Consider the following 15,463-nt stretch of genomic DNA (forward strand, 5'->3'; position numbering starts at 1 on the left):
TCATGTTTAATTGAACTAAAACCCTTAGAGGAAAGGGGCTACAATAATTTGAATGCCACTTAGCATAGGAGAAAATTATGATAAGAGATTAGGAAGACAAATTTATAAATTACTTCCTAAAACAATAAACATTCCTTCCCCAGTCACTAGAAATTTGATTAGGACAAGAAACATAGATGAGAGAAAGGATAAGAATGATAGAAGCCCAAAGCATCAGGTCAATTAAGATTGGGAGGGAGAAATTTTGGTTTCATTCATATCCTTCTTTAATAAAGTACTTAAAAAACTTTTGGGGCACCTGGCTGGCTCAGTTGATAGAGCATGCGACTCTTGATCTCAGGGTCATGAGTTCAAGCTCCATGTTGGGCATGTCCTACTTTTAAAAAAATGGTAAAATAATAACAATAAAAACAAAACCTTCCCCCCCACACTTCTTTTTGTCCTTCCCCTTCTCATTATCTTCATTAACAGTGCTTGCTAATTCTTAGGTGTCCATACACTATGGAATGTCAGGGAGCTGGCATTCTGTTGCCTGGGGATATGCAATACACAGATCCTTTCTTTCATTTTGCCTCTTTGGCCTAAAAATGAAATTCTAGTAAATATCACTTTTTAGTGTTGTTAATTTAATGAGTTGTTCCTAATCTGAAGCCCCTCCCTCTATCTTAGTGTGAGAATTAGTAAAATAAGTAACCCTAAACCATTGTAAATTGGGGGAAGAAAGGCACTATGAAAACATGAGGTATTGCTGCTTGAATTGGTAAAAACACAACTAAACTTGATTTCTTTAGAAAATTTTGAGACCAAGGACCATAATACAACACACTTAAGAGCTTGCTTCAGGACAATATCTTCCCCATTCCACACCTTTCCTTACTACTTTTTTGTGTGCTATTGTAAACTCCTTCACCGTCTGACCAAGACATTTCCTAATGACCAGCTACATCAATCTGGCTTTATCCCATTCTCATTCCGTAAGCAGTGGTAGGGCTGCAACATCATGAAATTAATTCCTAGAAGTCACAAAACAAGATTTTGACAAGAGGGGATGTCCTTCATTTAGAGTTTCCTTCTGGATAAGATACTGGGGGCCTTGTTGCAGGGAATTCTTGAGAGAAAACAAAAGGAGGATGAGGGATTGTGATGGGTCCCCTCCCCCAAAGAAAAATATCAATAACCCTGTTGACAGTGTAAAACAGTGTTTCTATCTGGGGTCAGGGCCAGAGCAAGGGATACCGTATCCCACTCATCCTCTTCCTCTGATAAAGCCCCAGCCAGTACAGTAAAGTCTTCTTTCAGAAGAGCCTAGCGGCCTTTTTTTAAAAAGTGCTTGAAAAAGAAAGGGACAAAGGACAACTGGAATTAAGAGGATTTCCAATCTGTTCTGGTGGCTGGTCCAGAAGGATGCTTCAGTCCCTGCTTCTCACCTGCCTCTTCATCACAATGATACCTGCATCACCAGTGGGTGAGTCTTGCGTTGAGCACTTGGCACAATACACTTTTTGTTGTAGGACTTTGCTATTATGTCCAGATTAAGAGTATCTTAAATTCCAGTATCTTAAATACTGGTTTTAGAATAGTGTCAGAAAACCTATGATAACCTACCATAGATACATTTTCAAAGAATTCCTATTTCATGTTCCAGTTAGCCTCTTGCCTGGGCATCCGGAATTCCCGTGGATCTACCGTCCCCAACAGCTTTCCACTAGATAAATATTTCTCGGAGTCCATGTAGAAAGAATTCTAACCTCTTTATGTAATAGGCACTTTTGCAATTCCAACTTTAAGAGCAAAAATATAACCTTTAGAGTTGAGGATAGAGGGTTTTTTGTTATTTTTTTTTTCTTTAATGAATACAAGGTGCTGAACGAAAGCTCTATCCCTGTGAAAGACAAGAACTTCTCAGTCTGGACATCTGAAAAATATGACTATTGCATAGACTGAGGGAATCTTAAACTCTTTCCCTCCTTAGCCTTGGCACAAAAGTTGCCAAGAAGGCAAAACAAAGTTTCAATTCCAGTTACTAACACATTTCTCCTTTTTCCAGTAGAATTTAAGTTCTAATTGAATTTAAGTTCTAGTTGGACAGAGCCATCCTTCTCGGCCTTCTGTGTAGTTCTATTTAGTTGACCCTGATTTATTTCTTCACGATAATTCAGATCTTGCGCTAGCACCTTCAAGGGTACACATTAAAAATAGGCTTGAGACCCTAAGGAGATGTGGAAATTAAGGTAATATGGTATCCTAGATGGGATCCTGGAATAAAGACACAAGCAAAAACTAAGGAAATCTGTACTATGGATTTGAGTTGATAATAATACATTACTACCGGATCATTAATTGTGTAAAAGATACCACACCAACAAATGATGTTTAATAATAGGGGAAATGGCACCGAGTATACGGAAACTCTGTACTGCTTTCTCAAGTATGCCCTAAATCTAAATCTATTAGAGTTTTGAACTAAGTTTAATTACCCTGTATCTGCTGCCAATAATTAGCCAAGACTTGTCTAAGCAAAAGTCGCCCCCACCACCTCGGAATTACCACTTCCCGTTCTTTCCTTTCTTTATTACTTACTTTCCCTTTAGTACCTCCTGTTCCCATCACAGATCTTCCATCCCAGATCTTTCTTATGTTATCTATTTTTTGCAGCCCTTCTAGGACGTTTGACTCAATGCCAGAAGTGAGTTAAAGGGAAAGCTCTGGGGGATGGGGAGAAGGGAGGGGGTCTTCCCCAAAAGGAGAGGGAAGTGAGAGAAAAGGAGGGGAGGGAAAGGAGAGGAGGAGGAGGGGGCAGGAAGCAAAGGGGGGGGGGCGTAGGGAGAAGGAAAGGAGAAGGAAGGAAGAACGCGGGGAGCTTCCGGACCCAGGACCCAGCCCAGGGGCACCGTCCCCTGCACCTGGACTGCTGGGAGCGGAAGGGCAAGGACGCTGCCCGAGGTCTGCTCTCCGCGCTTGGCCGCCGCGAGGGGCTGGCCCTGGGGACACGCTGGCGTCTGCGCTTCTGGGGTGTGGGAACTCGGGAGGGGCCACCAGGCAGGACTGCGGGTCAAGACTGAGGAACTTTCCAGCCGGCCAGGCGCCGGACTCAACTTTTGAGAGGAACCCCCGGGCATCTTTTTGAAGGTCTCCCATTTAAGGAATGTGTATTAAGGCAACTAAGAATGCAGTGTGCATAATACCGAATTCCAGGCTCCCAGGAGAGACCCAAAACAAGAATACCAGTGGCCAGATTATTAAAGGATTGACGGGTGGAGAGGTATGGGTTATTTAATGTCAGGAAATATTGCTTGGGTGGGTGGGGCACCTAGGCTGTTAAGAGTCTGCCTTCCTCGCAGGTCCTGGAATAGAGCCCTGCAGGGGGTTCTCTGCTCCTCAGGGAGCCTGCTTCTCCTTCTCCCTCTGCCTGCTACTCTGCCTACTTGTGCTCCCTCTCTGTCTCTCTGTCAAAAAAAATTAATAAAATAGAAAGAAAGGAAGAAAGAGAAAGAAAGAAAGAAAGAGAAAGAACAGAAGAAAGAAATATTGCATGGGGAAGTTAAAAAATATACTTATTTTATAGAAGCTAGTGGGTAAATTCCCCCCATTTGGGCCATATGTCCCCTTCAATGAGAGGAAGCGAACTTTTAACAAATAACACAAGAAATGACAGTTAAATTTAAGGAAAAACTTTATAAATCATGAAATAGTTATTGAGGGCGGTTTAGGAATTTCTGCAAAAGCCATTAAAAGTTGAGTACCTAACCATTTCTTATAAAATTAGAGCCAAGGAGATCAACCAACTATTTCTATGAATTTATAATCACCTGTGAAATTGCCCTGGAAACCTTGCTTCTTAAGAGAACCACAGCTGGGAGAGCAGATGAGGGAATTTTTCTAGTTTGAGAGGGGAAAGTCTGTATGAGGACATTCCCTGCCCTCAAGTGACATCAAATATGGTCCAGGGTACAGCTGGGATACCTCAGGGACATTTTAAAAGAGGGAGTGGCCCCTGCCATGTGCAACTCTGCAAACGTGTTGTTTCCAGAAAATGCAACAGCCTACTTATTTCCTGTCCCATACTATCGTATTCTCTTTGGGGTCATTAGCACTAGGCTACACCCTCCTCTGTATGTGACTGAATTTAGAGAGTGAGCTGGAGTTTGAAATGGAGACTGGGAAAATCCAAAATATTTTCTAGACAACTTAAATTTTATGATCATGGCCCATCATAATTATTGGGCAGTGTTTGCTAAAACTGAATTTTCTGCCTACAATTTTCTGCCTTAATGTGAATTCTCTGCCTACAATGTTAGGTAAGTCAGCCTCCTGTGCATTACAAAGGGTGGTACTCTCTGGCTGGTGTTCCTTTCTAGAATTTCTTTGTTTCATAGGCTCTTCCTAAGGACAATTTCCCTACATAAATTCAATGCTTCCCTGAAATTGAGAGAAACAATGAGAATATTGGGGTTACTGTGTCTGTAGTTATTAAAATACTTTTGATGAGATATTTGTCCATGCGATTTATGCACTAAGCTTGAGAAATTTGGCTCTATTATACATGTGGTGCCATGCTAATTGTTTATACACAAAGTTCATATTTTCAATGAGCTGATGGCATGTATACCAACATTCACTTTGAGAATATCTTTGGTAATAATACGTCAGTATGCTGTGTATTTCAATATAGTGGACATGTGTCAGAGGTATTTTCCTTTTCAGTGGAATGAGATGTGTATCTTATTAACTAAACACATTTTCCACCAGGACAAATTTTCATCCACAATCTTGCTTACAAAGGACCATCCAAATGGTTTTTGAAAATTTCCTAAGATAAAGGACTATGACAACACTGTCATAGTCCTCTCCATTACTCCATACCTGAACTAAAAGGTTCTCCCCCCAATAGTTTGTTCTTGCTCTTGTAACACAATACCTAGAGTTGTGAGAACTGATGCATACTCTTCAGCCTTTTTTTCCCTCCCAACTATAGTTCTCAACTTCTCCAGTTGGTAATTGTTTTGACTCCCTTAAAAGTCTGTCACTTTTCTCTGGATACTAGGTTTGTCCGTACTTTCATATAATATGGTCTCCAGTTCAACATAATATTCAGAATATTTTCTGACCACTACAGAGTTCAGCAAGACTATAATCCTAACCTCCCTTGGTCTGAACAACTATCCTCAATAAATGATTACTCTGGATAAAAAGTTTGGTCCCAAAGTAACACTAAACCTTAAACAGATTCAAAATAATTTTGTAAAAGGCATTTATAAAGCATGTTTAAGTCAATGTAAGGAATCTTAAACAGCTACTGTGGGGGATTTTAGGTTATTTCTTTCTTTTTTTTTTTTTTTTTTAAGATTTTATTTATTTATTTTGAGAGAAGACAGTGAGAGAGAGCATGAGAGGCGAGAATGTCAGAGGGAGAAGCAGACTCCCCATGGAGCTGGGAGCCTGATGCGGGACTCGATCCCGGGGCTCCGGGACCGTGACCTGAGCCGAAGGCAGTTGCTTAACCAACTGAGCCACCCAGGTGCCCGAGGTTATTTCTTTCTTAAAAAAAAAAAAAAAAAGAAAGAAAGAAAAGAAAGCCAAAATGTAAGATCAGGAAGCTGGACTCAGACTATTGCCATTGTAATTAGAAACTTCACAAGGTGCCTGTGACGTGTCTTTTCATTCCCAGCCCTAGATCCTTGCTCTGCTTACATCAGTTTGAATGAGCCATGGAGGAACACTGACCATCAGTTCGATGAGTCTCAAGGATCCCCTCTTTGTGACAACCATGTGGATGGGGAGTGGTACCGCTTCACGGGCATGGCAGGGGATGCCATGCCCACCTTTTGCATACCAGAAAACCACTGTGGAACCCATGCCCCCGTCTGGCTCAATGGCAGCCACCCTCTAGAAGGTGATGGCATCGTGCAACGCCAGGCCTGTGCCAGCTTCAACGGGAACTGCTGTCTCTGGAACACCACGGTGGAGGTCAAGGCTTGCCTGGGAGGCTACTATGTGTACCGTCTGACCAAGCCCAGTGTCTGCTTTCATGTCTACTGTGGTCGTGAGTACCTTCTCTGTGCTCTTTTTCCTCCCCAATAAGGCATCAGATGGCATCAGGAAAATACCATATGAAATCCAGTTATGGTAGTATCTTAGAGTCTGGATAACATTGACTTAGGGCCACAGGTAACTTCAGATTGTGATTTCTGTGATCTGTTCTTGGGTTTCCGAAAATGTCTTAAAGAAACCGAAAAGGAGAGGAGCTGTGACTCTGATCAGTTCTTTTTTATTTTGTCTTTGTCCCATTCAAACAAAACATTAGAAAATGAAGTGTTGATTTGGGTTACCTACATAGTGGATTTCCAACCATTTTGAGTATGGAGGACTCCTTTTTAAGATCTATATCAAACATTCACAAGGTAGCATTGTGCTTGGTATCCAATGATTTCTTTAAATGATATGTAATGGGAAAAAGCTACTTGAGGTTGGGAGTATTTTTAAAATGAATTTTTGTATTAGTCCCATCAAAATCTATATGCATTTAAAAAACAGAGTACATAGAAGAGTAGGGCATAACACTTCTTTATTCTACAGCTCACATTTGGTGAGATTTTAGATTTGCAGAGATTCTATGCCTATGGATCTGAAGTTGGAAACCATTGATCTGAATGACAGAGGTCCCTGGGCAGTATCCCTTTCCATTGGATCACATAAATCCTGAACAATGAGAACCCTCTCAATGTTTGTCCATGAACTCATACCTCATGATTGAACTCATGAGGCTTTCTTATGAATGAGAGTGTCCTCCGGTCCTTGCCTCTCATGCAAGGTCAACTTCATCCTTCCACAGATTTTTATGACATCTGCGACGAGGACTGCCATGGCACCTGCGTGGACACCAGTGAGTGCACATGCTCTCCAGGGACAGTGCTAGGCCCCGACATGCAGACATGCTTCGGTAAGAAACTAATCTTGAAGTAGAAATGAGCCATTCTGATCAAAAGGACACATCAAACCCTTCCTGATGCAAAGCTCTGTGGTTTTTCTAGTTTGTGTCTCTAAACACTTAGAATGGTGTTTGCCTTTTAAAATTCATGACTAGGGCCTCAAACTAAGTTTATATCGTGTGTGGGGACAGATTAAGTTGCACTGTGCAGTACAACAGTCTCTAGCCATGTGTGGCTTGGAGCTCTTGAAATGTAGCTAGTATGGCCGAAAAACTCAGTTTTAATTTTACCTAATTTTAATATAAAAGCTGATACTTGGCTCAGTCATTGGAAAACTGAAAATGTTTGGGACAACTTTAGTAACCAACTGTAAATTTTATGACTCTAAATACCAATCAAGTATTTCCAATAAAAATTTAACATCCAAATTGGGATGTTCTCTAGGTATAAAATACATACTCCATTCATTCAAAAAAAGAAATGGGAAATGTCTCAATTTTAATCAATTTTAATATTGATTTTATATTGAGATGAAATATTTTAGACATATTGAATTAAATAAAATGAATTATTAGGGGGCGCCTGGGTGGCTCAGTGGGTTGAAGCCTCTGCCTTCGGCTCAGGTCATGATCCCAGGGTCCTGGGATCGAGCCCCGCGTTGGGCTCTCTGCTCAGCGGGGAGCCTGCTTTCTCCCCTCTCTCTCTGCCTACTTGTGATCTCCGTCTGTCAAATAAATAAATCAAATCTTTAAAAAAATGTATTATTAGAATTTTTTATATGACTAATAGAAAATTTTAAATTATTTATGTGGCTTGCTTTGTATTTCTGTTGGATGACTTTGGTCTAGAATTATCAAAGGACAAACTCCTACAGCTTCACTACCATAATTTTGGTTTCTCTGAATAGCAAGAAAGGGGAGTCAGATTATTTTCTAGGAAATCTAGAGTTGTTTACTTGTACACATGTGTTGTTGTCTGTAGCCGGAAGAGAAGAGAGTTGAGAAACCCAAGATTGAAGATCATATCTTTTCCCATTATGAAGCTTTTTGTATTCACACTCAAATAGATTTAAAAGTCATCCAGAGAGAAGGGGAGGATTGGCCCATACCTGCTTCCTCAAGAAGACTAGTAACTGGTCAGAATGGAATGGGGTCTATGTTGAAAAATAGATAAAAAGATTCTTATTTTAGAAAAATTTTTTTCTTCAGCCTCCTGAATGAACCCACTGACCATTCTTTTTTTTTTTTTTTTTAAAGATTTTATTTATTTATTTGACAGAGAGAAATCACAAGTACACTGAGAGGCAGGCAGAGAGAGAGAGAGAAGGAAGCAGGCTCCCTGCTGAGCAGAGAGCCCGATGCGGGACTCGATCCCAGGACCCTGAGATCATGACCTGAGCCGAAGGCAGCGGCTTAACCCACTGAGCCACCCAGGCACCCCACCACTGACCATTCTAAGAGCATGTTTATGCCTCCCCATACCAGCTGTTAGGGCTTTTACGTGATGGACTTTGTGTGATTTAATACTAAAAGGTTTGGGATGTAGGAGAGGATGGTTCCTTTAATCTTCTCACCCTCCTTCCCTCCCTCCCTCCCTCTGTCCCTCAGTCTCTGTCTCTGCCTCTGTCTCTGTCTCTCTCTCTCTCTCTCTCTCACACACACACACACACACACACAGTGTGCTTGGAAAATATTTGATATCATTTTAAGACAGGCTTTGTTTCATTACTTAGCTTTTGTGGGTTTTGTTTGTTTATTTGTTTTTTAATTTATTTATTTGAGAGAGAGAAAGCATGTGCATGCAAATGGGGGAGGCAGAGAGAGAATCTCAAGCAGACTCCACACTGAGTGTGGAGCCTGACATGGGACTTGATCCCACAACCCATGAGATCATGACCAAAATCAAGAGTTAGACACTTAACCAACTGAGCTACCTGGTACCCCTCAGCTTTTGTTTCAGTATAACTTTTGACTAGATAAGATAGTTAGAGAACAAGGTAGAGAGGCAGAGAGAGAAGCAGGCTCCCTGCTGAGCAAGAGGCCCAATGTGGGATGCCATCCTAGGACCCTGGGATCATGACCTGAGCCGAAGGCAGAGATTTAACTGACTGAACCTCAGGTAATCTCTTATATTATTTTCTTATGTATGCTCCCAGGGTTTTTTTTAGGCAAATATAAAAAATACAAATATATATGTCTATTTACTGCCCTTTTTAAATCAAAATTTGCATGTCATACACATCTTTTACATAACAATTTATCTAGGACATCATTGCCTAGCAGTGCATAGGGGAAAACCCCCAGTTCCTACCGGAGGTCTGCCTGTCAGTTTCAGGGACATCATGAATTCCCTGAAATTAAAGGCAAAATTTTGTATTAATTATTCTGATATGCCAGTTTTCCTTTTTTTTTTTAATGTAAGATACTTTTAATTCTTCATTTTAAATTATGTCACTTTTTTCAGCCAGAGTGAAGAGTAAAGGAAAATAATACAATAGCCAGGATGCTATAATAATATAACTCATGTACCCAGATTTAACCATAGTTAATTTTTTTCTTTTTCTTTTTATTTTTTTATTTTATTTTTTTTTTAAAAGATTTTATTTATTTATCAGAGAGAGAGGGGGAGAGAGCGAGCACAGGCAGACAGAATGGCAGGCAGAGGCAGAGGGAGAAGCAGGCTCCCTGGCGAACAAGGAGCCCGATGTGGGACTCGATCCCGGGACGCTGGGATCATGACCTGAGCCGAAGGCAGCTGCTTAACCAACTGAGCCACCCAGGCGTCCCTTCTTTTCCTTTTTAATAAAATTTTACAAATACAAGTAAAGCCATCTCATTCCATTTCCTTTTTCATCTTCCTGTTCCACCCTCCAGGGCTAATCACTGTTTTGAAGTTAGGGTGTATTCTTCTGGTCCCTGTTTTTAGGCTTTTATTCTTTGTGTATGCACCCATAAGAATATATAGCATTATTTTTGTTCTTAAAATTGACATTGAAATGATACTGCATGTGCGAGATTTTCTCTAGAGCAAACCCATAAAAGTGGAATGGCTGGGACGCAGAGTATCTAAGGTTGTAAATGACAACAAACTCCTAAATAACAATGGCTTAAATCAGTGCAAGTGTATTGCTCTCTCACATTAAAAAAAAAAAAAAAATCAGTCTCAAGATAAACTGTGCAGGCTTGGGACAGCGTGTGGCCACATTCAGGAGAGCTGCTAGCATCTGATTTACCTTCCAGGTGGTAGTGGCTCCAACTCAAAATCAACTATTTCCAATGAAAATTTAGCATCCAAATTGAGATGTGCTCTAGGTATAAGGTACATACTCCAATCATTCAAAAAAGGAGAAGGGAGAGGCAGACTCCCCACTGAGCAGGGAGCCCGATGCAGGACTCCATCCCAGGATCCTGGGATCATGACCTGAGTGGAAGGCAGACGCTCAACCCACTGAGCCACACAGACATCCCTATAGTTTCCATTTCTACAAGTGCTATGTTTATTTGGCTTCAATTCTGCCTTGTCTTTTTGCTCACTTCTTTTATCTTGGTTACTATCCTTTCTTTTATCTGCTTAGTAATTTTTAAAGTCCTTGTATTATGGATTTTTCTGGATTATTCTGATATTTCCAGTTGAAAACCACCCTTTTGTTATCTTGCCAAGTCATTCTCATAGCGGATCACTTCCTCCTGTGTAGTGTTTCATGGCAAACCACCTTCTGTCGTAATTGTGTTTCTGTGGAACCACACTGACCGCCTGATTTGTGGAGGTTTGACTAGGGAGCAGTTTTTCAAATGCTTCTGTCAGGTATCATTGAAGCTTCGTGGGTCCAAGCCAAATTTTGTACCAATTTCTCAGCTGCAAGTTCATGTTTCAACCATGGCAAGGCCTGACTTGGGGTTCCTGTTGTTTATGAAGGATTTTCTCTCTCCTGGAGCCTCAGAGCAGGCTTGTTTACTGTGTCCGTGGGCCTTGGGGCAAAGTTCTTCTACTCCTGTAGAAGTGTAGGGATATCTTTTCTGAGGTCATGGGGGTAAGCAGGGTTTCTGTTATAGCTCACCTCCTTTCCTGGGCCCAAGGCCATGCCTTCTATCACCTCATGGGTGTTTCAATCGCAGTAATCCCAACCCCAAGCCATGATACATTTAGTTCCCAAGCTTCCTTTTCTTTGTAGAAGGAAGGGGATCAACAATTGTTCCCAGCTATGCCTTTTTTAATTGCAAGAGTCCATATCCTTCATCATATTCTTAAAAAGACGAGCAATCATTGCTTAAGTATAGTGTGGAAATACTCCAATATTTAAAATAGACTTTAGGGGATGCCTGGATGGCTTAGTTGGGTTAAGCCTCTGCCTTGGGCTCAGGTCATGATCTCAGGGTCCTGGGATAGAGCCCTGCATTGGGCTCTCTGCTCAGCAGAGAGCCTGCTTCCTCCTCTCTCCCTGCCTGCCTCTCTGCTTACTTGTGATCTCTCTCTGTGTAAAATAAATAAATAAAATCTTTAAAAAAAATTAAAAAAATAAAATAGACTTCAAGGGCTATTGTTCATGTTATAAGAGAAGACTGTTTCACACAAAATTTTTATCAGCTATTTACTTCTGTGATATAAGTTCCTTCAATGTATTTATTTATTTATTTTAAAACTTTTTTGTTTTATCCTTCATGTATTTCCACTTTTTTTTTTAAGATTTTTTTTTATTATTTATTTGACAGGCAGAGATCACAAGTAAGCAGAGAGAGAGAGAGAGGTGGAAGCAGGCTCCCTGCTGAGCAGAGATCCCGATGCAGGGCTCGATCCCAGGACCCTGGGATCACAACCTGAGCTGAAGGCAAAGGCTTTAACCCACTGAGCCACCTAGGCACCCCAGCTTTGATGTATTTAAAACACAGTTTGATTTACAAGTCTATCTTTATTTAGCAAATCTTCAGGAACTCACTAGAGAAAGTGATATTTACCCATACAAAAAAAATAGGTGAATCCAGGTAACAACAACAAAAAAACCCAAAACTTCATTTTGCCTGTTTTGGTCTTAGAAGGGGATTAATTGGCAAATGGCTAAGTGCCTTCTGCTCTAGCTGGAGCAAATGGACAAATAAATTGGTTGAAGAGATCAGGTTGATGGAAGTGGTTATAAGGATTATAGCCAAGGAGTCAATGAATCAACAGCTCTGAAAGATGTGAAGATTCTGCTAAGGGGCTTGGGAGAAAGATCAAGTTGCTCAGCAAACAGGACGTAAGTGGTGTGGTTTCTCTCCCACAGATGAAAATGAATGTGAGCAAAACAATGGTGGCTGCAGTGAGATCTGTGTAAACCTGAAAAATTCGTATCGCTGTGAGTGTGGGGTTGGCCGATGTGCTAAGAAGTGATGGCAAGACATGTGAAGGTGAGAATGGGCAAAAAGGAATTCAAGTCAAGAGCCCAAACTAAACCATTGGCTTATTCTTTGATGATGTTCATGGAAACTGTCCACATTAGGAGAGAGTCAAGGTTGGGCTGTGTAAAGAAATGACAAAAAGGGGTTCATTGTTATTGAGGACAGTCATGTTGCAGGCAGAATTCAGTGTTGATTTTATCTTCAGTATTTGAAAGGAGGGAGTTCTTGCATTTTGCAAGAGGCAGAGAGCCATTTTCTTTTCTTTTCTTTTCTTTTCTTTTCTTTTTTAAAGTAAACTCTACCCTCAACGTGCTGCTCAAACTTAAAACCCTGAGATCAACAGTTGCAGGCTATCTACAGACTGAGCCATCCAGATTCCCACATTTTAATTTGGGAAATAAAAATAGGGTATTATGTGTTTCTCAAATTTTAATGTGCCCATAAATTGTATGGGATCTTTTTAAAATGCAGATGCTGATTCAGTAGGTCTGGGCTCAGGCAAAGATAGCGCATTTCTGCATAACTTCTAGGTGATATCTCTGCCGCAGATCCAAGGAACAAATCTGCAGTAGCAAGATAATAGAGGTGGTAGCATAATAAATGGTTTATAGCAGTGGTTCTCGAACATTCCTGCTAAGAAGAATCACCCAGATGCTTTCACACCTGGCTGTTCCCAGGCCTCTCTCCTGGAAACTTCGTTCAGTGGAGTGGGCCTTACAGTTTGTATTTTTGCAGAGTTCCGTTAGGTGAGTCTTACCATCTTGGTGGTTGGGGAAATTGGTTCACAAGAAGCCATGTTATTCCCCCTCTATGCTTTGCATTTATTGGAGATTGATATACTGTGGGGAGATAGTAACATTCTTTTTTTTTTTTTAAGATTTTATTTATTTATTTGACAGACAGAGATCACAAGTAGGCAGAGAGGCAGGCAGAGAGAGAGGAGGAAGCAGGCTCCCTGCTGAGCAGAGAGCCCGATGCGAGGCTCGATCCAGGACCCTGGGATCATGACCTGAGCCAAAGGCAGAGGCTTAACCCATTGAGCCACCCAGGTGCCCCAAGATTTCATTTATTTTAGAGAGAGAGAGAACATGAGCAGGGGGAAGGAGCAGAAGGGGAGGAAGAGGGAAGGGAAAAGAATCTCAAGCAGACTCTACACTGAGCGTGGAGCCCCACACGGGGCTTGATCCTACAACCCTGAGATGAAGACCTGAGCTAAAACCAAGAGTTAGGTGCTCTATCGACAACAGGAAGACTATGCATATTTTATGTGATTAAGTAATAAAAAAGAATTTGTAATGTATGTCAAATAGTTGAAATTGTATACTGTGACAATGATAGGAAATTTAGATAATGTCCCTTCTGTAAGGCACATTTGCCCTTGCAAATTATCACAACCAAAATGTTACCATTTCTACTTAAATAAGTCTGAATCTCATGATGTTAGGAGTTGAGGGAACAAAAGAAAAAAAAAAACAACCCACCTCTTTGAAGATTATATAAAGAGACAAATGACTTAATTATCATTTACAGAGGACATATGATTTGTCCCTGAGGCTAATAAATTAGTGGTATAATACTGTTTATAAGAGTTCATTTTATTCTAGTTATATTCAACATAATAAAATACTACCCCAAAAGGAAAAATTATGGCTAGTTCCCATAATTTATTCCATGCAACAAAGTTTGCATTATTCACTGAAGGACCATTAGCCAGAATATTAAACTACTGTCCCTTATAACAAGACTAAATGTACTTTAAATTTTATTGAATAAGGATAATGTCTTGAATCTTCCTTAAATCTTAATTATTTTATGCAATAATCTTTGCATATGTGAATATTAATGAAATGTTCCATGAGGAACTTTTGTAATTATTCATGAGCATTTTATTGGAAGTATTACTGTTAATCCTCATATAATTTTAAAACCTTATAATCCCAATCAAAAAGTATTTTAACAGAAGATAAAATTTGTACATGAGTTATACTTTAGCCTTAAGATTCATAGTTGAAACCCTTACTTTTTTTTTAAGATTTATTTAAAGAGAGGGAGAGAACACACGGTGGGGAGAGTGTGGGCAGAGGGAAAGAGAATCTCAAGCAGACTCCCTGCTACGTGAGGAGCGAGATGTAGGGGTCTATCTTGCAACCTTGAAATCACGACCCAAGCCAAAACCAAGAGTCAGACACTCAACTGACTGAGCCATCCATGTGCCCCTGAAATATTTAAGTTTTATTGATAGTTCAAACATATTTATTTTCGTTGGTTAGTCTGTAAAATTAGACATTTTTTAAATAAAAAACTTTTTACTTTTATATAATTTTTATCGTTTTGTTTTATTATGAAAATTATGTTCCTAGAAGAAAATATGGAAGGATAAATGAAAGATAACTAAAATGACCCACAATTCCTCTTGGCAAATCTATCCAAACATTTTGGAATATCCTCATAAGAGGTTTATATCTTTTAAGCTAACTCAGAATTTCAACTTATTTTGTGCTTTGCAGTTTTAGACCTGGAAATATCCGGAGTGAACATTTACTCCAAACCCTTCGTTTTACAAATATTGAAATTGAGACCTCAGGAAATTAAATTACTTACGGAAGATAATTTTTACTGATTGACTTTTAAGATTTATTTATTTGAGAGAGAGAGAGAGAGAGTGCACATACATGAGCAGGGGGAGGGATAGAGGGAGAAGGAGAGAGAGAATCCCAAACAGACTCCCCACTGAGTGTAGAGCCCTACGTGGGGCTTGATCTTACAACCCTGAGATCACAATCCAAGCCAAAATCAAGAATCAGATGCTCAACAGACTGAGCCACCCAGGACCCCAGGACGATCACTTTTAGGGGAAAAAAAAAAAAAGTCCCATTAATGTTTATCTTAATGTTTTATAGTATATTTTTACACTGTCTTCTACATTGTTATACGTCATGTTCAGCTGTTTCAAAAATCCCTGGCTGTACTTTTATCATTTTTTAGTGTCCAGATTTATAACCAGGCAATAGCCTAATCTTTCTTAAGTTTTACAAGAATTAATTCACTGTAAATTTACACTCTATGTATGTTTCACAAAAAATTGAATTCATCCCAGTTAATTTACTGATGTTCCAAAGTAATATATATTTTTACTATTATTGAACTGAGAATTCTGACTAT

The 15,463-nt window shown here is 40.0% G+C and overlaps 1 protein-coding gene across 1 annotated transcript in view; it reads left to right on the forward strand.

The window, feature by feature from the left end:
* The first annotated feature begins 411 nt into the window (after positions 1 to 411).
* Positions 412 to 15,463, forward strand: part of OIT3 (oncoprotein induced transcript 3) — a 28,287-nt gene continuing 13,235 nt past the window's right edge. The window contains 5 exon segments of the mRNA XM_032313951.1: positions 412 to 1,465; positions 5,669 to 6,043; positions 6,833 to 6,940; positions 12,187 to 12,278; positions 12,280 to 12,310. Coding sequence (XP_032169842.1) covers positions 1,405 to 1,465; positions 5,669 to 6,043; positions 6,833 to 6,940; positions 12,187 to 12,278; positions 12,280 to 12,310 — 667 coding nt within the window. The 5' untranslated portion in view covers positions 412 to 1,404.

Source organism: Mustela erminea, chromosome 14, assembly GCF_009829155.1.
Source record: "Mustela erminea isolate mMusErm1 chromosome 14, mMusErm1.Pri, whole genome shotgun sequence".
Lineage (NCBI taxonomy): Eukaryota > Metazoa > Chordata > Mammalia > Carnivora > Mustelidae > Mustela > Mustela erminea.